General features: G+C 39.0%; 2 protein-coding genes and 1 long non-coding RNA gene across 5 annotated transcripts in view; 1 reads left to right on the top strand and 2 right to left on the bottom strand.

The window, feature by feature from the left end:
• Positions 1–14,695, top strand: part of slc15a2 (solute carrier family 15 member 2) — a 30,298-nt gene extending 15,603 nt beyond the window's left edge. For 2 of the 3 annotated variants that reach the window (XM_047370115.1, XM_047370116.1), the window contains 12 exons: positions 1,594–1,638; positions 1,884–1,919; positions 5,513–5,601; positions 9,891–9,972; positions 10,169–10,294; positions 10,493–10,657; positions 10,942–10,988; positions 11,127–11,234; positions 11,394–11,499; positions 12,356–12,496; positions 13,459–13,563; positions 13,680–14,695. In XM_047370115.1, the coding sequence (XP_047226071.1) occupies positions 1,594–1,638; positions 1,884–1,919; positions 5,513–5,601; positions 9,891–9,972; positions 10,169–10,294; positions 10,493–10,657; positions 10,942–10,988; positions 11,127–11,234; positions 11,394–11,499; positions 12,356–12,496; positions 13,459–13,563; positions 13,680–13,892 (1,263 nt within the window). In that variant the 3' untranslated portion in view covers positions 13,893–14,695. The remainder of the gene's footprint in view (positions 1–1,593; positions 1,639–1,883; positions 1,920–5,512; positions 5,602–9,890; positions 9,973–10,168; positions 10,295–10,492; positions 10,658–10,941; positions 10,989–11,126; positions 11,235–11,393; positions 11,500–12,355; positions 12,497–13,458; positions 13,564–13,679) is intronic. The other variant, XM_047370117.1, reaches the window with a different exon arrangement.
• LOC124871113 lies at positions 3,831–13,576 on the bottom strand. The gene is made up of 3 exons (XR_007038951.1): positions 13,438–13,576; positions 4,453–4,528; positions 3,831–3,885 (listed from the first exon to the last, which is right to left on the bottom strand). It is a non-coding gene; the product is annotated as an uncharacterized LOC124871113 (long non-coding RNA).
• A 1,176-nt stretch (positions 14,696–15,871) lies between the features above and the next one.
• The window catches only part of hspbap1 (hspb associated protein 1), a 28,284-nt gene continuing 17,569 nt past the window's right edge, over positions 15,872–26,586 (bottom strand). The window contains exons 4-8 of the mRNA XM_047370121.1: positions 24,175–24,311; positions 22,042–22,213; positions 20,442–20,525; positions 19,682–19,792; positions 15,872–16,870 (exon numbers count right to left, since the gene is read on the bottom strand). Of these exons, the coding sequence (XP_047226077.1) occupies positions 16,358–16,870; positions 19,682–19,792; positions 20,442–20,525; positions 22,042–22,213; positions 24,175–24,311 (1,017 nt within the window). The 3' untranslated portion in view covers positions 15,872–16,357. The remainder of the gene's footprint in view (positions 16,871–19,681; positions 19,793–20,441; positions 20,526–22,041; positions 22,214–24,174; positions 24,312–26,586) is intronic.

Below are 26,586 nucleotides of genomic sequence, written 5' to 3'. Positions count from 1 at the left end.
ACCAGGTGTTTCAGTTTCATTGTCCAACCCCCGTATATAGATCCTGCAGGCTGTTTCTTAACAAACATGCTGCATGTAGCTTGCCAGCTGTAGTTCAAAACATTATCTTGACTAGAATAGCTGGTGGCGCTCCTATAGTTTCAACCCAATGGCTACTGTTTTTTTTTTTTTTTTTTATCACAAGTAGAACCATTTCAAAGCAAATGAAGGACAAGTGTAGTAGTCTTCTTTCAGCCAGCTGAGAGGCAGTGCTCAGCAACAGATTGGGGAGGAGCTCTATACAGCTGGAGAAAACCCTGGTCCCTCTGACACTTTCTCTGGCATCTAAACAGACAGACATTAAACTGTTGGAACGATGTGATTTAAAACTTTTAGTGGTTTTGAAATTATAATTTTTTTAAACTGGGTATACCTTCCTACCAGTAACCAGCCCTGCTATATTTACGGCTATTCTAGGTACGTGATCTGGCACGCTTACTCATTGATGTTTGTACTACACATGAGGAACATACCTTTTGACTTCTATAGCCAGTTTATATTTAGCCCTTTATCAGCTTGTATACTAATCTTGATTTATTGCTCTACTAAATCAGTTCAAAAATAATGTAATAAAATATGCAGGAGGAAAACACGCATCCTAAAAGGTGACTGTGCTCATCACCAAGTTCACAATCCACTTAAAAAAAACCTCCAGTACATAGCTCTTTAAGCATTGAATAATAGCTGTAAATTATACAGCTCACTGCTTGCAAGCTTTATTTATTTCATTTGTTTTTTACCAGATGGTGTCCAACAAGAGATAGATTATTATAAATCAAAGATGTCTTGAAAACAGGGGTGTCCAAAGTGTGGCTGGGGGCCAATTTGTGGCATCCCGAATGCACAAATTTGATTCTGAAAAACCCCCCACAGTGACCCATTTATTGTTCTTGTTCCTGAGAAAATAACCTTTGACAATTGACCCTAAAACTTTTGAAATTATATTCCTATTTTTTTTTTTATGTGAGACCCTTATATTAGAGATCTAGTGTAAATTACAGATATTTTTTCTGCAAAAATCAGACTACTTTGTTTCTTTCATTCAAAGAAAAAAGCAAAAAAAAAACAAAATAGTGAAATAAGTTTTTGTGTTTAAAAATTAAATCTTTGTGACAGAGTACATTCAATTTTGGATCACATGGCAGAAAGTAGGACACTACTGCCTTAAAATCGTATTGGCCTACAGTCAGTAAAGATAGAGCTGCTTTCAGCCTAAAACTGAGTAATAATACTGGCTTTGAGCATGAAATAAAATAGAAATGTATAGATGAACTAGGTCAAAAGGTACTGCATTTCTTTTTTTTTTATAATTACGAAAACTCAAGAACCATTTAAAAAAAAACAAAATCTCATCCATGACTCATTCCTTCATTTACTGTAAAAATGTTGAATACAAATTGTTGGAAAAAAGCAAACAAACCTGCAATTTTCTTTTAAGAGCATATGAGGTGTTTATTCAGTTCTTTATTAATATTTGTTTTAGTAATGCGTAGATGATGGCTGGGCTGTGATCAAAGTGTCATTCTGCTGATGTTATCGTTTTCTGTATTGCAGGGTTCCCGCTGGACTCTTCAAGCCACAAGGATGAACATGGCTTTTGTAAGGCAGTCTTTTAATCATTTGAATGTGCTGAAAAGTTAAAATGCTGACATTTGAACTTTGATATCAATGGGTGAATTAAGGTATAGATCTGATTGCACAAATTGGCCCGTAAAACAGATCTTCCTTTTGGCCGTTGCCATTTTATTTCTATAAATGTTATTGTTTATGGCTTAGAGAATTCGTGCACTCTCCATGCTAAGTTACATTCTAATGGCTGCTCTTTTTATTCTGTGTTTTAACAGGGAGAATCCTTCATAGTTAAGCCTGACCAGATGCAGGTATGTGCAGCTCATTCTGCTGTCGGTGGGATCAGTTTGTGTTGTTTCCTGTACTGTGAATAAGGAAATAATTATTCCAGGTTGTCCAGGCATATGAGGCATTCTCATAAAACCATCATAAAATACACCATGTACTACAGTGTTCATGTGTTTAATTTATGGGGTTCAACATTATATAAAAAAAAAAAAACTATGTCGAAGATTACATTAGTACTTCAATAATTTATCTTTATTTCATTCTTTGGTGAAAATCTTCCTACATCAGACAGGATCTCCTTTATATTGCACTCTATTTAAAGCCCTTCCCCGATTTAAATAAATCTAGAGCGTAAAAGATTCATTCATTCTTACACTCACACATAAAATAATAGGAGTTATTATACTCTGTGGAGCAGGCTGAGTATGGAGGAGGATTGTTTGGGTGGTTCCAACCTCCTTTTAGGCCGAAATGTGTACAATGGTAAAATGTTCTGGTAAACTCTGCATAAAGGCTAAGACAGCCTTTAACATAGTAATAATATATATTAATCTATTGACTGGTTTTTAAATGATAAATCTAACCTATCAGTTTTTCTAAAATAGCTATTTTATATTTTCACTTTCACATTTTTTGCTGAAGATAAAATAAAATGTTTTATGGGATTTGCACTTTAAGGTATAAAATATATGTATAAAATGCCAACTCCACTGGGACAAAAATAAAAAAAGCTAAACAGAAGTCCTGTGAACCGGTTGGGCAAACTCCCATGAACCCTCAAGTACCCTGTAGAGGGTATAGAGCTGGTCCAGTGTTCCACAGCCGGGACGAAAACCACACTGCTCCTCCTGAAGCAGAGGTTCGACTATCGGCCGGACTCTCCTCTCCAATACCCTAGCGTAGGCCTTACCAGGGAGGCTGAGGAGTGTGATCCACTCTCCAGTCCCCATTCCGGTTCATGTGTTTTGTGGACCTGGAGAAGGCATTCGACTGTGTCCCTCATGATGCCCTGTGGGGGGTGCTCCAGGAGTATGGAATCGGGGGCCCTTTATTAGGGGCCATCCGGTCCCTGTACGAGCGGAGCAGGAGTTTGGTCCGCATTGCCGGCACTAAGTCGGTCCTGTTCCCGGTGCATGTTGGGCTCCAGCAGGGCTGCCCTTTGTCAGCGGTCCTGTTCATAACTTTTATGGACAGGATTTCTAGACGCAGCCAAGGGCCGGAGGGGTTCTGGTTTGGGGACCAGAGGATTTGTCTCTTCTTTTTGCAGATGACGTGGTCCTGCTGGAACCCTCTAGCCAAGACCTACAGCATGCGCTGGGTCCGAGGCCATGGTACTCGACCGGAAAATGGTGGCTTGTCCTCTTCAGGTTGGAGGGGAGTTCCTGCCTCAAGTGGAGGAGTTTAAGTATCTCAGGGTCTTGTTCACGCGTGAGGGAAGAATGGAGCAGGAGATCGACAGACGGATCGGTGCGGCTGCCGCAGTAATGGGGGCGCTGTGCCGGTCCGTTGTGGTGAAGAGAGAGCTGAGTCGAAAAGCGAAGCTCTCAATTTACCGGTCGGTCTACGTTCCTACCCTCACCTATGGCCATGAACTTTGGGTCATGACCGAAAGAACGAGATCTCGGATACAAGCGGCTGAAATGAGCTTCCTCCGTAGGGTGGCCGGGCACTCCCTTAGAGACAGGGTGAGGAGCTCGGCCATCCGGGAGGGGCTCGGAGTAGAGCCGCTGCTCCTCCACATTGAGAGGAGCCAGTTGAGGTGGCTCGGGCATCTATCCCGGATGCCTCCTGGACGCCTTCCTCGGGAAGTGTTCCAGGCACGTCCCACCGAGAGGAGGCCCAGGGGACGGCCCAGGACACGCTGGAGGGACTATGTCTCTCGGCTGGCCTGGGAACGCCTTGGGCTCCCCCCGGAGGAGCTGGAGGAGGTGTCTGGGGAGAGGGACGTCTGGGCGTCTCTGCTGAGTCTGCTGCCCCCGCGACCCGGTCCTGGATAAGCGGAAGACAACGAGTACAAGTAAACAGAAGTCCTTATTTTTTTGAATTCACAAATAAAAAAGAGCCAGAGTATTCAGAATTTCACATATGAGACTGAACTGTAAATGATTAGAAGAGTCTTGGTTCTGTCAGAGTGCAACTTAAGAGAAATAAAAATCTCTTACAGCATTTATTTAAAATGTCATCATGGAGACTGTAACAGACCTGCATTTATTAACTGTATGTATTATTTATGTTTAATAATTACGTGGATGATCAGATTTATCAGTAGTTCTGATTTACCTGTTAACAATCAAAGGAAGTGTGACATTAGATTGTTAGATGTGATTTAAGCAAAAACTTCTACTGGAGAAAGACAAAAACAGCAATTTCCTACGTGTTGGTGTACATTATTTGTGTGTTTTGCAGCTGTAAATAATCCATCCTGTTATCAAGTGCTTGCATTAGCAGCAACAGAAAGCAGTGGTGTGGCTGTTTCCTAGAGGTCAGCCCTAGGTTGAGTCCAGCAAACAGTTCTGCTGCCCAGTTATAAGCACGTCACATTTCATGCATTCTCACTTGATCAGCCCGGCCAATGGGATCGCTCCCTCAGTAGTCAGCCAAATCTGCAAATGTACAGCCATTCTGGTACCTACTGCAGGAAAATGGGTGTCAAGTCAGCATCTCGTCATAAATCAACACAATTACTTAAAAAAAAAAAAAAAGACACAGATGATGGAAATTATATTTCATTACTGCACAATTAGGCTGTTTTTATGATTTTTTAATTTTATTTTGTATCTTTAGATAAAGCATTCATGGTCTAAAGCTGTTGGCATTTTTGTTAATTTAAATTGTGGATTAATGGCAAGTTTATCTTGGTTTATTTTTGTTTTTCTGTATCTTTTTACCCTGTTGTTTTTTTTTTTTTTTTTTCACCAAGTGTCCCCCCAGCTTCATAAAAAGTCATAAGCCACAGATTTATAACTGGCACTGCTGGACCTTAGTTTTTTTATGGGTAATGACAATAGCGCCCTCTTCGCTTAAATCAGATCAGTTCATTTCGTCTGCACCTGCCTCTAGCCTGTGTTTCTGTCTTGCATTCATACAGCTGAGTCCAGTTGAGTTTACCATTCACATTTCTAGAACAAAAACATGTTTTTGTTGCCTCCAGCAAGTCTGATGTCACATGACGTTCAATAATCCTGTTTAAAGGTTGACTTGTCTGTAAATGTACTGCAGAAGTCTGTTTTATTGAACCAGAAAGACTGTAAATGCTATTTTGACATGACCCACCAAGACACAATAAAGCTTTAGTTATCTCTTTCACTTTCGCTTTCCTCCTCAGCCTCACATTTTGAATTTTAAAATGCAGATTTGTTTTGCAGTACTTACAATACATTTGAAAACCTGCAAAGTCAAAACATATTTTATTTTCATGTTTTGAATTCTGCATCTACACTTCTTAACTGGGTTAAACGATGCTGTGGCTCTTATGTCAACACCTTTATGGCTGCTGATTACTGTCATCTTGACATCTCCTAAAACTCAATATATTGTAAGAATAAAGCTTTTATGAGTTTTATTGAACTTTTATGGAGGCATTTAAATGCTGGTTTTCCTCGTGTCTGCTGTCTAGATGCTGAACGCGCTGCTGATTCTCATCTTTGTACCCATCTTTGACCTGCTCATATATCCACTCGTTGGCCTCTGCAGAATCAACATCACGTAAGTATACCCCAGTGGCTCAGGATGCTTCAGTCTTTATGGCAGCTGTGAGCTTTCCTTTTTCTCGACGGTGTACAGAAAAACACCAGACGGTACTCAAACAAAATTGATTTGAAGCTGAAATAAAAGAAATCTGCTTTCAGCACTACAGATGTCTTTTTGCATGAATTGTGATAACCTCACTTGGGCGTTTTTTTACACAAACAAAATGTAATGACATTTATTTTGTGGAAAACAAATTAATATTAGTATATATTGAGTAAAAACTCAAATTATACATAAATATTGCCGTTAAACTAATGTGGCCTCACATTTGACCATTTTCTGATAATGTTCACTGTAATAAAAAAAAACATCTTAAGATACATCCAGTATATCCCAATGCTTTCTGCACCAAGATGTTCATACAAACTGTTGCAAGCATTATCCTTATCTGATGTGGATATTAACTATATTACAGTCATATTTAATACATTTCAATATGTGTTCCAATGAGACTTATTTGTCAGATTAAATTACCTTTTGAACATAACAACCTTTAAGCAGTTATTAAACATACTTTTCATGAAGCCCTTATTTCTTTTATCAAAAACGTTTATTGGTCTGATGTAATATTCTAATCTTTAGTGTTGTTTTCATTAGTTGTAAGCAGAAATTCATCATAATTAACAGACATAAAGGCATAAAAACATCAGTCTGTGTGTAGTTCATCTATATAATGTGTTTCAATATGACTGTATACTACCTGCATCTCTTTGCATCAGATAGTGAGTGGACTTTAGCCTTACAAAAATAAAAAGACAAAAACTGTAAACTACACAATTGGACTAATTGCCAAAAACATATTGTTTGGAGTGAAAATAAATGTAAATTACAGTTAAAAACTTTTTTTTTAACTGCAAAAACACACTGCTGTTTAAGAACATCATAGTAGCAGTATCTCTAAAAATGTCAGTTAAAAAACAGCCAGTGATGAATGGTCTATTTTAAAGAAAATTAGAATAATTACAATTTCCTTTCAACATTATTTTTAATTATTAGTCCATGTCTGTTAAATGATGTTACCAATTTGTTTTGATCTGTAAGCGTCTTGGTAAAATATTTGCACGTGCTCAGTACGTCTGCCTTACTGCCCACCATGTGTGTTTGAATACATTTGTTTTGTGAAAATGTGCTGGTTAGTTAGCAGATAACGGTATATGGAGTGAAACAACCACACATTTGAATGCTAAGCATCTTTTGAATAGCTATTTACTGTAGTGATCACTGCATGAAAAGGTCAAAAGCAAAGGTTTTCATACATCTCTGAGGTACGTGTTTAGTCTCAAACTAAGTCTATAACTTCTGACATTTTTATAAAATTTCCTTTTGATATATAAAATATAAAAAATTCTGTCAGTAATCAAATACATTTTTGATCAATAGCTAATTTCTTCTCATGCTATAAAGCACACGTTGGCTGTAATTTTAATGTCTGCACGATCTCTTTCAAAAAGACTTAATTTAAGACCATAGAGAACGTCTTTGGAAGATGTTTTCCTTCCAGAATGAAGGTTTCCAGAAATGTTTCATTGTTGGATAAAATGTTAGGGATATAATGGTGGAATAGTTTAACAGACCAACATTAGCAAATTAAAATCATAACCAGTTTAAAATAATTATATAAAAAAAAAAAAATAAATAAGAGCAGTGGATTAACCCAGGACAGTAATGGCAGTGTAAAATAAAGACATACTATTGTTTAGATTATTATTATTATCCATTTTTTTGTTTTGTTGTTCTTTTGTCAAGTTGCTATTTGGAATTAAGAAAATAAATATTGATTTAAACTTTTTATAGTGTAGTTGGGGGGGGGGGGGGGAAAGGCAAATTGAATGATGTATTAGGATATGAATATATCTGTTTATACTTCAGCCTACCAATTTTTTACATGTTAGGTGAATTGTAATAAGTGGGGAAAAAAGGTAACCGCAGTAATTTTTGTAAATGAATGAGTGATCGGAGCAATTGAACATCGACTGATATTGGCCTTAGCTTGTTTGTGGTGATTAAATTAATAGTCCACACAGTGCAGACCTGAGGTTGAAGAATAGTGATAAGGGAACACAGGGTCTGGCTCAATGAATTCTTACTTTTCATTAAACTAGGAATGACCTTTTAAGATGGTTAAAATATTGCTAAAATCAAGAGTTTTAGTAACAAGTGAAAGGTTTGACACTTTAATTCATTCATTTATTCATCTTCTATACCGCTTATTCTTAGTGGGTCGCAGGGAAGCTGGTGCCTATCTCCAGCAGTCTATGGGCGAGAGGCAGGGTACACCTGGACAGGTCACCAGTCCAGCACAGGACGGTTTGACACTTTATTGTGGAATTTTAAATAAAAGGTCATCTACAGGTCCTTCTCAAAAAATTAGCATATTGTGATAAAGTTCATTATTTTCCATAATGTCATGATGAAAATTTAACATTCATATATTTTAGATTCATTGCACACCAACTGAAATATTTCAGGTCTTTTATTGTCTTAATACGGATGATTTTGGCATACAGCTCATGAAAACCCAAAATTCCTATCTCACAAAATTAGCATATCATTAAAAGGGTCTCTAAACGAGCTATGAACCTAATCATCTGAATCAACGAGTTAACTCTAAACACCTGCAAAAGATTCCTGAGGCCTTCAAAACTCCCAGCCTGGTTCATCACTCAAAACCCCAATCATGGGTAAGACTGCCGACCTGACTGCTGTCCAGAAGGCTACTATTGACACCCTCAAGCAAGAGGGTAAGACACAGAAAGACATTTCTGAACGAATAGGCTGTTCCCAGAGTGCTGTATCAAGGCACCTCAGTGGGAAGTCTGTTGGAAGGAAAAAGTGTGGCAGAAAACGCTGCACAATGAGAAGAGGTGACCGGACCCTGAGGAAGATTGTGGAGAAGGGCCGATTCCAGACCTTGGGGGACCTGCGGAAGCAGTGGACTGAGTCTGGAGTAGAAACATCCAGAGCCACCGTGCACAGGCGTGTGCAGGAAATGGGCTACAGGTGCCGCATTCCCCAGTCCTGGGCTACAGAGAAGCAGCACTGGACTGTTGCTCAGTGGTCCAAAGTACTTTTTTCAGATGAAAGCAAATTCTGCATGTCATTCAGAAATGAAGGTGCCAGAGTCTGGAGGAAGACTGGGGAGAAGGAAATGCCAAAATGCCAGAAGTCCAGTGTTAAGTACCCACAGTCAGTGATGGTCTGGGGTGCCGTGTCAGCTGCTGGTGTTGGTCTACTGTGTTTTATCAAGGGCAGGGTCAATGCAGCTAGCTATCAGGAGATTTTGGAGCACTTCATGCTTCCATCTGCTGAAAAGCTTTATGGAGATGAAGATTTCATTTTTCAGCACGACTTGGCACCTGCTCACAGTGCCAAAACCACTGGTAAATGGTTTACTGACCATGGTATCACTGTGCTCAATTGGCCTGCCAACTCTCCTGACCTGAACCCCATAGAGAATCTGTGGGATATTGTGAAGAGAACGTTGAGAGACTCAAGACCCAACACTCTGGATGAGCTAAAGGCCGCTATCGAAGCATCCTGGGCCTCCATAAGACCTCAGCAGTGCCACAGGCTGATTGCCTCCATGCCACGCCGCATTGAAGCAGTCATTTCTGCCAAAGGATTCCCGACCAAGTATTGAGTGCATAACTGTACATGATTATTTGAAGGTTGACATTTTTTTGTATTAAAAACACTTTTCTTTTATTGGTCGGATGAAATATGCTAATTTTGTGAGATAGGAATTTTGGGTTTTCATGAGCTGTATGCCAAAATCATCCGTATTAAGACAATAAAAGACTTGAAATATTTCAGTTAGTGTGCAATGAATCTACAATATATGAATGTTAAATTTTCATCATTACATTATAGAAAATAATGAACTTTATCACAATATGCTAATTTTTTGAGAAGGACCTGTAGGTCCTCTTGCTGCAGCAATGAAATATCTATGAATATTAGTGAAATGTTTCTTTAGAAAACCTTTCAAAATTAGTCTCAAACATGTTGAAGGATTAAAGATCACCAGAAAGATGCAGACTACTAAAACAGGCCAATTTGACTAAAAGTCATTGATTTTGCTTTTAAGGCAGTGGATTCCTACAGAGAATATTTAGTTTTTAACAACACTGTGAAATGGCCACTGTTCACTGTTCTTCAGGTGTAGTGCCAATACAGGGCTGGGGAGGACTTTTGTGTATTATGTTAAAATGATCCCTGTTTGATCATTGACACTCTGCCTTCAGGCCCCTGAGGAAAATGGCCGCAGGAATGATCTTTGCAGCCCTAGCCTTCGGGGCAGCCACCCTGGTGGAGGTCAATGTTGTGGTATGTATGAGCACAAATCATGAATCCCACCGTTACCATGTAATCTTACTCTTAATGACTGCATTCTGATCTTAGTTTGTGTCTTTATACCAAACTGTTTTGTTTTAGCTGTTTTACAATGAATTGCTTTTAACAATAATATTTAAACAGTGAGGTTTTGAAAAGGTGGCCGTGTGACCGTGATTCTGTCTGCTAGAAAACGGTGGTGGAACCGGCACCTGCTGAGCAGTGTCTGCTGCAGGTTTTTAATCTGGCTGAAGGAGACATTAATGTGGGGGTCGCTGGCAGCGACCTGTTTCAAGACCCGATCCCAAAGCTTCAGGTACCACCAGCACTGTCGGGAAAACCTTTTTATTGTCTTCAATGATAATGGACAAATTTCTCTGTAACCAGATAATTATGCAGCTAAATGATCTAAAGAAATGTTTCAAATGATGTCTTTTAGTGGTTGTTTTTATAGTTTGTGGTTAGATGGGACATATTTTGTGACCACTAACATTGTGCTCTCTCTCTCTCTCAGGACCCTCCTGCATATGAAACTCTTCCACTAGGGGCTCCTGTAAAGGAACTGAATATTAATGTCACATTTTCAGAGTCAAAACATACTTGCAGACACACGTTTGAAGAACAAAAGGCTTACAGTCTCATCATATACACGGACATTACTGGTATTAACTGCAAACTGGTGAGTGCACTGACGAAATGTTTTTTTTCTCCTTTGGTAATAGCATAAAATGTCAAGGTTTGAAGAAGCTACACCTTTCTGAAGAAAGGTATGGTGGCTATTATCTGAGAGGTAAATTGTACTAACGAGATTGTAAATTATATTAATAGCAGTCGGCTTGTGGGCTGGTTGAGGGGCAGTTGAAAAAAGGACAATGTAGCTTATGTCCAAATATCAGACTGAAAACTAAAAAAAATAGATGTTACTGATAGAAAACTGCCTCAGCAAGCTGGTTTATCTTTCAGGTGGAGGACTACATAAAGAAAAATGAATCTGGAAACCCTAACGTGCGGTAAATTCTGTTCATTCATATAGATTGTGGCTTTTAAGTAAGAGTGCATGTACAGAAATGGTCTGTCTTTATGAGGCCAACTAATCTAAATAAATGAGAGAAGGTTTCTAATGAATTCTCCTTGTTCAAATTTAACAGCTTCTTCAACACACGGGCAGAAGCCATAAACATAACCGTGGGAGAAACTTGGTTTTATGTGCCCCCTGACCACAGCATGTCTCCAAACAAGAGCGTGACTCGGGGAAAGTGAGTATGCCTAAAGGGATGTCTAGTTGAAATCAAAACCAATATCCTGGAGACACCGAGGTGGTCCCAACTTAACTTAACGCAACTTAACTTACTTAGACAACTTTACTTAGATATTCAGTGTTTTTTTTCTTCTTTAAATTCTCACCCTTCATTTAGCTACCCGTCAGTCGGTTGCAGCCTCCGGTCAAAGACATGTGACGATCTCAACCTGGGCCTGCTGGACTTTGGCGCTTCTTACACTTTCATCCTCATGGAGGTCAAGGTGCTTCTTTAACCAAAACCGGTTTTATTTTGATGAGCACATTAGTAAATATGCACCGATAAGAATGTTAAGACTGATCTGTGTAAAGCTTTGATCTGCTAATACTTATTTTAGCCGATTCCGATTTCTCTTCACAAGCTATGAAGTAAGAAGATATAAAAACAGAAGATTTTTTTTCTACCTTTCCTGCCATGACTGGTCATTAATTCTTAATAGTATGAGTAAAGGCCATGCTGCTGTGTAAGAGAGCAGTTGTTGGCAAACACAGTTTTACAAATATTTTAACATAAAGGCAAAATGGTTATGAAATTGACATTTGAAGTTCTCTTTAGCATCTTATATTAGCAATTACTAGCATTACTAAAAACACACTCTCCATTTGCATTCCTTAGAGAATGTAGACCAAGATGGAGGTTTAAAGATTAAAATGATAAAACTTAGCAACCTACTATAATACATTCATCCTTCTTGTTATCTGCTAAAAGTCTTTCTCTCACTCTCACAACTTAATAAATCACAGAAAGGTGTCAACATGTCCTAAAAAATAGCTTCCTTTTTAAATAGCATCTCCTTGCTTCCTCTGAATTCATTGTAAAGACCTCACTGATACTAAAAAATAGCTAGATTTCATTCTTCTTCCTCACTGAAGAGTGTCTGTGCAAGATGGTAACGCTTAATTTGGTGTGATCACTGAAAAAGGCTTTTCGAGTTTCCATTCAGGGCATCAGAGCTGATATGGTGAAAAATTGGCCAATTTCTGTTTTATAAGTTGATTTCTGAGTGCATTCATATACATCGCAATAACAACAATGTCTTGCACAACATGACAGATCTCTCCATGTGTTTCCCTTGTCAGGAATCTGGCAAGATCATGACTAAAATGGAGGATGTACAAGCCAACAACGTGCACATCGCCTGGCAGGTCCCCCAGTACGTCCTCATCACGGCCGGAGAAGTCATGTTCTCCATCACGGGCTTGGAGTTCTCCTACTCACAGGTTTGCCATGAAGCTCTTAATTGAAAGTGTGTCTGTATTAAGTTGCCAAAATTATATTAAAAAAAGAGCAAATGGGGGTGGCAGAAAGCTACAATGTCTTAGAGAAGTATTCATTGAACCTTTTTCACATTTTGTCATACACCACACATCTGGCCTTTTATGGAGGAGTGTAAAAAAGAATGTCATAAGAAGTCCTGTTTGCAGTTTGCTACGAAGAAAACATGGAGAAAGTTCCTTGGTCAGACAGGACCAAAACCGAACTGTTTGGCCAACATGGAAAATACTGAAAGTGTTGCAAAAGTAATATGTGACATCCTGATCAGATGCCTGAAAACACCATCCCCACTATGAAACATGGGAGAGGCAGCATAATGCTGTGGGTATGCTTTTTTTTTTCAGCGGAGACAGAAAAATGGTTGGAGTTGAGAAGATGGCTGGAGCCAAATACAGAGCAGTCTTAGTGTCTGCAAACGACGTGGGGCCAGGGATTTAACTACCAGCAGGACAATGACCCTGAACATACAGCCAGGCCAAGGGCATACATTAGATCAAAGGATGTTCATGTGTCAAAGTGGACAACAACTTCAGTCTCTTGGTGTGGTAAACTGGTTGAGACATAACCCAAAGCCCGCAGCTGTAATTGCAGCAAAAACTATAGTTATAAAAGAAATCCCATTCAATCAACTTCAAAGTAGTTTTGACTTATAGTAACTGGATTAAAACATCCTAATAATATTGCACAACAGCTTTTAAAGCAAGAGGTTTCATTTTGTTTGCTGTGCTATTGGTTTATGCTTTGTCCATTTTCAGCTTTAGGTCGATGGCATATGCTTACCTTCAGTCAATGAAAAAACAATATTTCAGGAAGTAATTGTTCCTCTTGCATATAATCTGTCTGAATTCATACTGCAGGTAGTAATACCCCAAGGCATTTTGTTTACCTCCGTTTACCTGTCCTCCAGGCTCCAAACAACATGAAGTCTGTGCTGCAGGCTGGCTGGCTGCTCACTGTTGCATTTGGGAACGTGATCGTGCTGATTGTGGCTGAGGGGGCGGGACTAGATCAGGTATCACTTTGAGAGACACTGTAGGAAACAATGGACCATAATTTAATTCAGCAAAATGTTCTAATCCTAGAAATCTCATCTCCCAGAGTTATTTAACACTTGTAATATTTCCTCAGTGGAAAGAGTTCCTGCTGTTTGCTGCCCTCCTGCTGGGCGTTTGCATCATCTTCTCCATCATGGCCTACTTCTACACCTACGTTGACCCCGACCAGCTGAACAAAATGTACTCTGAAGACTCTGGAAAGGAGGAGAATGATGATGACAAGAAGAATAAAAATGACAACATACCACTGAAGAAACCAGAGCACCAGAAGAGCACCAGAATGTAGATTTGCCATATAACAAATGGTGCCATTTAATTTTGGTTAATTATTTTCAGGTATTATTTGGTTACTAGACACTACTTTTGATTTAGAGGTGTTTGTGTTTTAAAGTGTTTGTGGTATTTAAAAAAAATAGATCCGTCAAATGTTTCAACGGCATTGCAGAGTTTGTAATCCCACAGGAAGCACTGGAACCAGTTCAAATATGTCTAATAATGTTTACCAGACACAATGGTTTCCTCTGATCAACAGTGAAGTTTATAATTTGTAGATAATATGTCTGCTGCATATCCACTCTGTTAATGTTGTGCTTACTATGCCGCACAGGGAAATTCATTTTTTGTCTTTAACAGAACACAGAAAGATGTGGCTTACAGTCAGTCTGTAAAACCGCACAAAATCTAAAGACAAAGGAAGGTTTACAATGACACTGATTTGACTTAAGCTAAATTAGTTTCATCAAGCTGAACTGTAATGTGGGGGAGGATATGATCACATTTACTGTAAGTATTATTACCCTTCAGATTAGGAAAGCAGGTGTTGTAAAACTCCCATTTTGCTGCTTCTCTCCCATGATCCTTTTTGTTTGTGCTGACTTGTGGTCTTGATGTACAGGGGCACTGTAATTCTGGCATTAACATTCACACTATTTAGTAGCATGCTTCTGCTTTGTCATTCGGGTGTGGTGCGAAAACCAAAGCTATAGATTTAATCCATGTTTTGTAACCATATTTTTTTTCATTCAGTGAAAGTAAAAATCATTCTGCTCCCAATACACTTGTGTAAATAAATATCTGATAGTAAAAAAAGTTTTTTTTTTTTATTGAAATGTAAAATTTGCAAATCCGTGCTTTTTAAAAAAATTCAAAACAGGAGGGAAAAGGCATTCTACAGTGAAACACTGGTACTTTGCAATAAACTGAAAAATCATGGAAATGTTTTGTCACAAAATGGGATTGTTAAAGAAGCTAGCTGTTCCGAGTGCTCTACCCAAGCATGTTAAAAGTTCACTGGAAGGAAAAACTGGTGCACGAGTGTTTATTTCAGTATAATTGTGGCTTACAGCTAATAGAAACCCAAAATTCAGTTTCTCCAAACTTTGGAATCCTACAAATAACCAATAAAATGATTTTATAATACAAAAATGTCAGCCCAATGAAAAATATTTACATGTATAGCACATTATATGCGCTCTTTGTTGGGGTTCCTTTTGCATGCCGTGCTGCATCAATGCAGCGTGGCTGAGGTCTCAAGGAAGCCCAGGTTTCTCTACTAGTGGTCTTCAGCTCGTCTGGTTTCTTCTGCAGTCCCTGACCTTACTCTTGAAATTATTTATTAGGTCAGGTAAATTTGCTGTCCAATCAAGCCCAGTGACGACATGGTCATATTGGGATTATTGTCAGTGTGGGAAGGTGCCAGGTCCTAATGAAAACTGCATCTTCATGAACTTGTCAGCATAATGAAGCTGAAGTGCTATAATATTTTTAGGTTGACCACCAGTCCTTTGCCCTGATAAAATCCTTTTAATTTTGTCTCTGGTTCGGAAGTGGCATAACACAGGGAGTGTTAAAATTGTAGCCCATGTCTTGGAAACATCTGTGTATGGTGGTTCTTCAAGCACTGGATCCAGATCCAGCTGCAGTCCATGCTTTAATTGCTGCTCAATAGTCCCAAGGCTGTGGTTATCCCTGTTGTTGGTACACCTTTATTTCCTATCACATTTTTTTTCTTCCACAAAACTTTCCATTTATATGGGTGGAACCAGCCCTCTATTAAGATCCAGCTTTTTAGCAGTGACCTTTTGTGCTTCAGTCTCCTTGTGGAGTGTGTCAATGAGTGTCTGCCTGACCACGGGACATTAGGGTCAAGTCACCTGTCTCCCCGCTGGTTGTGTAGGCCAGAACATTTCTGTATTTCTTTAACTTCTCAATTACATTCTAATTTACTGAGATGGACCTGTATGTGATACGAAAAAAGCAACGTGGTAATAAACGAAAACAACTTTAATGTAGATTTAGGGTTGTCACCTTTGAAACGTGGTCAGTGGCAGCAGACTGCCCATTTCCGTCACTGCCCCAAATTCAGCTCCCATTAATCCTGAAACCATTATGATCAGCCCTTTATGGAAGTTTAGGCACAATTTTTATCACTAAATGACAAAACATCACAAAGAAAACAAATGTTTCCATCAGTGGAATATTCTGAATCATTTGGTGTATTAACATACTAACTTGATCAAGGGGGTCATTTTTTGCTCTGCTGAAAGGAACTAAACTAGATTAACTTGTTCTGGATGACGCAGGGAGGAAATGTCAGAGCCACTCGACAGCACGACTCTCTACATCATTGTGTTTTCTCATATTTGAAGTGTGCAACAGGAGGATCAGAGAATGAGAGAACAAATGAAAGGTTTCAGTTTGCTGCTTGAGATCTGGTTTTACACCGAGTGTCCGGTCTACGGGAGGTGAAGATTAAAGGTGGCGTCCTCGGTGCCGTTCCAAGAGAAGCTCTGTTACGCGGCTGATGATGTCCGGATGGACCAGACAGTCTAACAGGTCATTAGTGGTAATCATCGAGGATCCTAATCCTTGATTATTCTCGCTGCACTGCTCTAATGTCCCGTGGTCCAACGTAACACAGTCACATGAGCTACATCGAGTTAAATGAGCACCACATGTGTGTTTTCCCTTTGCACTACCAGAACAGTCCTCCTGAGAAGAGACAGCAGCGTTACAGGAGTCTGCAGGAACGGTTTTCTTTGGTTCTTCTTCCTGACACTTCACAGGAATAAGATGCTGCCCGAATGGAACTTTGACCCCATCTCTCCTGTGCTTAATTTGTCCATATGAGTCCCGCTTTACTGGTTGAGCGTCCCTCAGGTCTGGGCTTGACGTCCTGTGGAAGAGGCCCCTCTTTCTCTGAGCAAACGCCATCACTGCCAGGTTAACATACTGCATGTTTTCGTTGTGGGAGGACTTTTCTTCCTGGAAAAATAAGAATGTACAAAAATAAAATAAAAAACCCGGTTTGTTTCCTCTAGGCTAGGTGGTTTCAAAGTGCGGCTCTGGGGCCCTTCGCGGCCCTCGGAATTATTTTGTGCGGCCCCCTAGGCCATAGTTCAAGAATGGCACAACTTTGGTTCATCAGCTCAGGTGGTTAATCCAGATTATGAGTAAATAATTTTCATTCATGCAGGGCCTTTCAAAATAGATGCAGACAAATTATCTTAAAATGAAAAATCTGAGGTACAATATAAATTATTCATCTTATTAAGCAGGAGTTTAACAGGGAAACGTCTCTACAACCTCCTTTCTGACGTGTTCTTTGGTCCTCATGATGCTGTTTGTTGACTAATGTGCTCTAACAAACCTCAGAGGGCCTCACAGAACTGCTGGATTTATACTGAGATTAAATTACACACAGGTGAACTTTATTTACTAATTAGGTGACTTCTGAAAGCAATCTGGTTGTGGTCAATTTTATTTAGGGGTATCGGTAAAGGTGGCTGAATAAAAACGTACGTGCTTTTTTTTCTTTTTCTTTCCTTCCACTTCACAATTATGCACCACTTTGTGTTGATGTATTACATACAATTCCAATAAAATACATTAAGGTTTGTGGTGGTGGCGTGACAAAATGACATTGAAAGGAGTATGAATACATTTGACGGTGTAACGGCTACAACAAGGAAGAATATGTGGCTCAAATCTTTTACCTGATAGTAGAAGAGCTGGACACGAGTCAAGCTGACGGAGCTGTTTTGGTAGTATGTGTGGATCATACATGGTATGAGTCAGCTACTCCGATTGTCAGCAAGGATAATAAACTGACAGCTCACAGTTACACAGTTTGAACAGTTGTTTTGGCTGAACTTATGAGATGCACCTGTACAATAAGTGCTGCTCATTTGTGCCTTTCCAGGAAACATTACTGGATCTGTGGTCTCTTCGTGCAGTCTGTGTTTTTAAACTGCACCTTGCACTGTGACCACAAACTAAAGAACCCTCTCTAGGTGGGATAACATCATCAGTATGAGGTAGACAATGCTGGTACACAAAAAATAAAAATACAGGTGAGTGTGGTTGGTAGTCCGAAAATGGTACACTTAGAAAAAAAACTTCACTGATACATCAAGTAGCAATGATTTAATCTGAAACACCATGCTTGCAGTATTCTTTCCCAATAACTACTTTTCAGGTTTTCACACATTTCTCATGACCAGATTTCACATTTTTCCTGACAGAAGTATGAATAAACAAGTCCACTGGATGAATAGATGGAGGAATGCAACATTTAGACAATCGGATAAAAGAAAACCTTTAAATATAAATATTTTTCCATACTTAATTTGCTTTTTCCATACACATCAAGACTTGGAAAATACTTAAAGCAACTTCCATACTGTTCCGGACTCTGCAGGAATCCCAAATATTACAACTCTGTACCTTTTAAATGTGAAAACGAATGATCAATCCTTTAAAGACGGAATCAGTGCAGCACTAATTATAAGTAAAATCCAGAGTCAAGTTTTGTAGTTTCTTGTAGAGAAAACTAAACTTTAAAATGAAGCTGCTGTAGTAGATTTCCAAAACAAAATCAATCAAACTGATTCTAAGCAACAGCAACAAACTGCTGCAAGAGTTCATGCAATAATGGGAATTAGGCATCCTGGCATTGCCATATCTTCGGTTTGTTTGATCAACCTGAATCCAAAGAGCAACAATAAAACGTAGGGTTCATAGTTTGGGTTCTGCACTAAACCATTATTTGCAGTTTACAATCATTATTTTTTAGATTCTGTTTTTTTTGCTCAGCGACCTTATGGTGAAAACAGAAGAAGATTGACCAGGAAATAAAGCAACTAAGTGGAACTGATTCTTGTTGGGATTTAGGTCTATTATTTCAAACCCATTTCTCCTTAACAAGCCCCCAAATCGCATTTTAGATCAAGTATTTTATTAATGAAACAGCTTCTGGAAAACTAAAGTCTATGCACAAATATGGTTTTAATTACATCTATATCTCATGGATTATCTTGACATTTTCTACGGGATCGTCAGAGGATTCCTGAGTATAATTTTCCGTAGTGGGACCAGAATGTCTTATAGTGATCAAAGTAATGACAAATAATGTTTCACAGTACAGTATAACTAACTCACAAACAGAAATAGCTAGTTGGTTGGGTTTAGCTTCACAATATACAGCATTTCAACAAATGAACAACAACAAAATAGTTGTACTAGTGGTGTACCAAGCAATCACCTAAACATCAGAATCTGGTACATTTTCTTGGATCGGTCCTCTGATCGGTGATCAGTAGGTTAAAACACTGAGAAATCAGATTGGTTTTTTTGTTCATGAAATGCATCAAAACTAACATTTCACACCATCAAACAGTAGTATGTACTTTGATGCACATTGAGTTAAAAATCACGTAAAGGGTTAGGGACATGTGCTTTAATGTACAAATGGGAATCATCCTATAATACAATCATTTGCTGATGGATTTAAAACAGCTACCTCTATCAAACAACCAGCTGCACATGTTGCTATTTTTATGTTTTTCAATCCTTACGGAAGGAAATAATAATAAGAACAAAATACATATATCAGTATTTGGAAACTGGATATTATTATTGGCCAGGAAAAGCCTGATTGGTGCATCTCTAAATAACCAGACTTGCTATTTTTTATATTTTACAGCATCATTTAGCCATCATTTTGTTTATGTTCTGTGAAGGCATGGATTACAGAGGTGCATCAAGTATTATTTATGTTTACATGTATTTTGTTACCTCAGTGGGGTTCAGCCAGGTGTCAGCGTTGTCATCACTTGGAGCACTTTTCATTGCACAGACAACAGTCTTGGTCACGGCTTCGCTGACTCTAGCTAAATCGTCCACTTCCTGCGCAGAAACAAAAGAGCCTAACATCAGCGAGAACAACCCTCCATATCTCTCCATCAATTATTATAATTTTGACATCTGATGCAGAAGTTTGAACGTGTCTGTGGACTCTGCGGGAAAATACTTAGAAATGTGTTTCTGTTTGTGCGTTTTGTCACAGTTAAACATTTCAGATCAACAAACAAATTTATATCTGACAAAAATAACCCCAGAAAATATAAAAAGCAGTTTTAAAATGATGATTTCGTTTATTAAGGGAGAAAAGCTTTCCAAACCAACTTGGCCCTATATGAAAACTAATTGCTCCTTTTGACAGCAACCACTTCTGCAAGGAAGGAAATATTAAACATTTATTTTCTTTTTCCATGATTAATCTCAAATTATAGAATTTTCCAGACTGCATAGGAACCCCACAGTCATATTTTCTAAGGTTACAGCTAAAACTTCAATATTCTTTATGTGTTTTTTCAGACTTATACAGACCTAAAAAATAGTGAAAACAAATTCCTTTAATTTCCAAAACTTCTCAGGACTGCACAAGTGCCCTGTTTACAAATGTCAGTGTGCCTGCACTATGGAGAGCATTGTTTCAGGACTGTTTTTGGTAGAGAGAAAAGGACAGGGGAGAGACGTGGCAGGGTGCGGTTACCAGCTCAATCCAGGAGTTGACGCTGACGGTGATGGGGTCTACTGACTCCACATAGTGCCACCAGTGCCTGGGGACATAAAGCACCTGTGCACAGAAGATAAGAACGGAAAGTCCTCACAAAGTTTGATTTATCAGAAGTGTAATGATAGCAACTAGTTTTTTAAACTTCTGTTTTCCAAAGATTAAAAAGCTGAGACGCAAGAACTACACTCAAAATCCAGTAGATGGCAGCATAAACCATAACCCTTGTCATTGGTAGTCCATCCATTCATTAGGTGATTCTATTAAAAAGCAGATGGCTTATTGATTCCAGTCCTCTGTCACAGTCATGATTCATTGACGGCCTGTGGTCTGACGAGCTGAGAGGAAAGATCCATCCCCCATCCTGATTTGTTCTGGTGGAGCCACCTTGTAGGGCGGCTGCTGTAGATGCCAACAGCTTTTCTTTCTGTCAACCAGTTATTTTCTGAGTGTAAAGAGAAACAAATCTGGGGGAATCAAAGGTTACTTATTATGTGAGCTGCTGCAGAAAACTCCAGGAGAATAATGAAATCAATTGTTAAAGGTGCAAAGGTCGGGAATGTCACACAGACTCATCCAGGACTTGTTTCTGTAAAAACGGACCTTGGTAACATTTCAGTTTCAACAAAACAGGGATGCCGATGAAGCAGATTTAGGTAATCTTTCTCAGGATAGATTTTCTGTTAAACAAATAAAGCAAAAATGTCTGATCAATCAACTCAGAACCAGCCGGCTACATAAAGCTGGGAAAGGTGTTCTTGATCAGGGGATTATTTTATATGCTACCTAAGGCCTGGAGAACAACAGAGACACAGGACTCGTCTCTTTATTGTTGTCCCAACTCCTGACAGTCCAAAAATGCAACATGGTGACGAAGGGCAAATAAAGAGAAAAGAGAGTGTAAGGTGACCTACAGCTGAAAGAAGAAATGTTAAAGCTTTTAATAAAAGCCTACGTCTGAGTTTACAAGAGCTCCGCCATGATTTAGAGCTCATCTTTATCTAATGTGGGAAGGTTACTGATTGGTCACTCGACCTGCTGACCCGGACTTGACCTGATTCTGTCTCCTCTGCAAATTACCCAAAGAAATGATGTAAACCAAGCTGTAAGCTCTTGTTTTCTTTGATATAAAACCCCCAGTCAAGTGAGGGTAATGCGGCACTACAACAAATAACCAAATTACAATCAGTTTACAGTATAAAGAAACATCTATAGACATTTTTTGGCTAATTGCTTCTTCTCTTTTACGTCTTTTGAAGTGGCATCAATCGTTTTAAATTGTTGAGATATTTTTACTTCAGCAAAAATATGAAAAATTAAAAGAAGCTGACTAAGTACAGGACATTTTCTGTGAACTGACTAAGCAGCTGATTTTCAGTTAAACTCATTAAAAACAATTGCTTTTCAAAATGCAAAGACACACACGATGGTTTTAATTGAAAAGAGCCTTATATAAACCTTAAAAGATAAATCATTTCAAGTCTTTGTTTATACATCCTGAATCAACAAGCTCATCCAGTCATGTGATTGGTGAGATATATCTGGGTTTGGATTGTATTTTTAACCGTCACATTCTGACCTGCCCAGGCTCCAGAGTCACGATGTGGGCCCTGGCTCCGTGAAACCCAGGGAATTTCCCCAGGTCTGGATGGAGAACATCCACCTGGCTGAAGATGCTGGACTCCTCATAGGGGATCCTGGTTGGATAAAGCTTTGCTGTGTCCTCAGGTGGGAACAGATGCCAGCGTTTTCTGTAGAGAAGGGACATCATGCATACCTGGAATCCAATCTGTCATATGGTATTCATGTAAAAAAATCTACAAAAAAATGAACATCTTCAATGATGGTTGCGTGGTAGTAAAGAAAAGCGAAGTTTCTAAAAATCAAAACCTAATCCAAACACCAAACATGTTCTTATGAGAAGTTAAGAGATAGCAGCTCCAGGCCCATCAACGGCAAACAATCTTTTGTAACCTAAAACTTAAATTATCCCTCCACAGTTTGTTAAAAACTAGTTGACTTTGCCGTTGACTTTTTCTGTTGATCTGATCCAGCAGAAGGCCAAGTGTCATGGTATCAACCAACACTGCTGTATTTTCACAGATCAGCAGAAGCAAAGGACTCCCGGAGCAGCATTTCATTCCTTCTGAGATCAATACCAAATAAAAGAACCTGAGACCCAATTACAGCCTGTGAGATACAACTGTTGCTCTCTGACAGAACACCGCAGCAAGATAATGCAGACCTTTTCCTTTTCATTTCTTAGCTTGCTCTGCCCCGTTATTGTGGCTCGCCTCTCAGGCTCCACTTTCCTGCTCCTCTGGAGAGCAGAGGGGCAAATTAAATCCTTTCCAGAGGGCAGAGGACAGATCACATCAGGTGCCAGCAGCTGTGGCACTCTTCAACTCTGATGCTGCAGAAGAGTCGGGCACTTAACAGACTGAAAACTTTCCCCACCGACATTGATGAAATAAAAATGAGGAATCCTGAACCCTCTACCTGCTCAGTTACAAGTCCTGTCTGTTAAATCCAAAGCTCGTCTTCTTTATGTTTTTTGTAGAGGCTCAGAGTGTCAAGTACCAAACCCACACGAGTCTTTCCTACATTGTTTCGCATTTATATGACAATGGCCAATTATATTCTGCCTAGAAAACCTACTTTCTGAGATGCCTTCTTTTGTAATTGGAACAAATGCTAAAACCTTTATTTACAAAGCAGGGGATCTTTTATTCACTGTAGGATAAACAGGCTTAGATTTTTAAAACACACCACTTCTAGCCACATTATGTTTAAAAAGCTCCTCTTCAGCATAAATCATTGCAACATAATCCATTTTTACAAAAACAAAAACCCACACTTAATTATGTTTAGCAAAGACAAACTGATGGACACACAGGAAGCTTCTAAATACACATGAACTTTATGCTTAGGAGAAACTGGACACAAGATGTACATCTTTTATAGACGCTACAGCTTTTGTTTCACATTTGAAATATTTTTCACGTGAATAACAAAAGCAATATTTACATGCAGCGATGCATGTGTGGCTGGGGTGTGGCTCGCTCCTCTGCAGAGCATGAGAAAGAAAATGGGAAAGAAAATAATGGAAGAACACAAAGACAGACAAGACGGGGAGAGAAATACACAAGGAAGAAAGATATATAGGAAGAAAAAACAAAAATGAAAGGGCAGAAGAAGTGAAGGAAGGAAAGACAAAAGAAGGAATGTAAAAAGGAAGGACACAAGATAGGACAGAAAGACAGGCGAGGAGAAGGTCAGAAGAAAAATGGGTACACTATGAGAGTCAGGAGCAGAACGTGAAGCTAATAGTGAAGCTACTGTCTTTGATTGGTGCAGTGGAGGAGTGGAGGCCTAGTGGTTAGAGAGCAGGGCATTTACATCCAGGAGAGGCCACAAGTACACAGGTTTGAATCCCACAGCCTGCCACTCTGGATCCCTGAGCAAGACCCTTAGCCCCTAAAGGATAATTTCTCCGCTGTGAGATCAATAAAGTCGAAATTATTATTATTATTATTAGGTAGTGTCTAAAGTGAATCAGATGTGGTTTTACTAATATTACTTATCGTTATGCCCCTCTATCTCCTACACAAAAACAGGGAAGGTAACATTTTGGGGGCTCATCCGGATACAGCCAAAGAGCTCAGCTTGTGTGGTCGTTTCCTTTGTGATGGGTTCAGCTGTCCCCGCTTACCGTCCTTGCACCTGCAGCACCAGGTTGCAGCCGTAGCTGTCCAGATGGCACGGCGTGTTAGCCCCCTCTGTGCCAATCCAAAGAGTGCTCTCTTTCCCGTTACGTCCCTCAAAGCCGAACTCCGACCACTTTACATCCTGGAACGAATTCACACACAGCAATCGTTTCAAAAAAAGCAGACTAAAGTCTAAAGTATAATTGGGAATTTTAGATTTTTAAATGATTAATTAAGAGTAATTTGACCCATAATGACTTGTAAATGACTTGAAAATGTACAAACAAGTGTTACAACAGTGTTATCTCATTGCTGATATATAACCTAATTTATTCAGCTACAGTGACAGAGCACATATAAGGTAACAAATAAAGCTGCCTGAGTAGAAAAATCAAACTTAAGATTGGTCATTTTTCTCAGAAAACTGCCTCGTCAGTCACATGCTGTCAAAGTAAAAATATTAAATCTCACAAGGACCCTAAATAATGAAGTCCTTATCCCATATGCAAGGCCAGGGGAAGAGACGAGACTGTCAATTTAGCCTTCAGGAAGCCTTCCTACCATCATCCTGCTAAGCTTCTGTGTGCCTCTCATCGCCATAAATGTCAGCAGGTAATAACTGCAGGTGGATGGCCAATAACAATTTATCACCGAAATTTAAAAAAACGAAATAATCTCATTGTGACTCACAAAAAAGTTGACACTTTTATGCCGTTACTGAGCAGAGGATGAAAAAAGCAGTTAATATGAAGCTGCTGGGGGGAAACTTAACATTTAAAAAGAAAATGTCAAACAAGAGGTGAAAATTAAATGAAAGCGGCTAGGAACTGCTATTTTAGCAGAACAAAATCTCTTCCACAAAGTCTGGATGGCGGAAGTTAGCATGATATTTTTATTTATTGTTAAATAAAATTGATTGCTTAAGAATTCAGATATCTGAGGAGTGTGTAAATTAGTTGAGACAAAAAAACCAAAAACTAAATATAATCTTTAACTTAACATTCATTAAGTACATTTCCATGGTAAAAAAGGGTCTAATTTTAAGAAATAATTACTTTAAACAAAATTCACTGGTGGTACAGTCACTCTGGATCATCTAGAGTGTTGGATCCTCACTAATGTTCTATTCCTTTCAGGTCCTCCCACACTGTTTTTAGGGGTTTAGGGGGGGACTGGGATGGCCATGGAACAAGTGTCTAGCGATCCATTTCAGCAATGATTTGCTCACATTTTGGAACATTATCCTGCTGAAAGACCCAGTAACAACCCGTTTTCAGGTGCATGGTTGAATCCACTAGATTATTCATGAAATTCTCCAGGTGTTCATTGTGCCATGCAATATCACAAGTTTCCTATGGCCTTTGGAGAAAGAACAGGCCCACAGCATCACAGCTCCTTTATCATTCTTAACAGTGGGCATGAGGTACGTTTCCACATTCGTCTTTTGTTTTATGTCAAATCCACCTAAAAAAAAGCTCAATCTTAGTTTCACCTGAGAAAAGGCTCCATTTAAAGTCCCTGTAGAGTTTAGTAAACCTCACAGGTTTACATTTGTGATGGCAAGATAGAAAATAAATTTTCCTGGCATCACTCCTAAATTGACATATATCCAGTTTATCCAGTATTATTAATAAAACACCATACACCATACAGGTGCCATGCATATTAAAAACAGCCAAACATAAAAAAAGAAACATAAAACAGGGGTAAGAGCAATCATACAATAAAAAAACAGGTAAAACTACAAAATAGAGTAAAAATCAGCATCTCAGACCAGAGCAAAGAGATGTGTTTTAGGAAGGGATTTAAAAACAAAGAGAAAAGAGGCCTAATTCTAATTTGCAGAAGTAGGTTATTTTACATCTTAAAAGCTGCAACTGAAAAAGGATGGTTGACTTTATTTTAGCCAACTGCCTGAAACGATAAAAGCTTGATCTGATGACTGCCCTGATCTGTGTATCAAATTTAAAGTCTACTTTAATCCCAAGATTAGTAATGGTTACGTTAGTGTAGTTGGTTCAAAGATCCTCAAAAACCATGACTCCCGGTTTATTTTCATTGGGTTTAAGGAAGTTGAGAGCCATCCAGGCCTTTATGTCATCAATACACAATTTCAGTGATGTAGCACAGAATACATTTTTCTTTGTTAGTAGGACATAAATCTGAGTGTTGCCTGCATAACCGTGGAACGACACACCATGTTTTCTTACTATGGAGCCAAGTGGGAGCAAGTAAAGAAAGAAGAGAAGGGCGCCTAAAATTGAGCCTTGTGGGCAGAATTTTAGGTGCAGCTGTTAAATCTAATAGCATAAGACCAACACGATCACCAGATACAGAGTCTGAAACATGCCTTTTCCTGAAAGAACAACCCACACAGAGCAGTACTTAAGCCAAATCTGTAAAAAATATATACATGT

Source organism: Girardinichthys multiradiatus, chromosome 7, assembly GCF_021462225.1.
Source record: "Girardinichthys multiradiatus isolate DD_20200921_A chromosome 7, DD_fGirMul_XY1, whole genome shotgun sequence".
NCBI lineage: Eukaryota > Metazoa > Chordata > Actinopteri > Cyprinodontiformes > Goodeidae > Girardinichthys > Girardinichthys multiradiatus.
The sequence above is the reverse complement of the archived record's forward strand: the minus strand, read 5'-3'. Positions and strand labels throughout refer to the sequence as shown.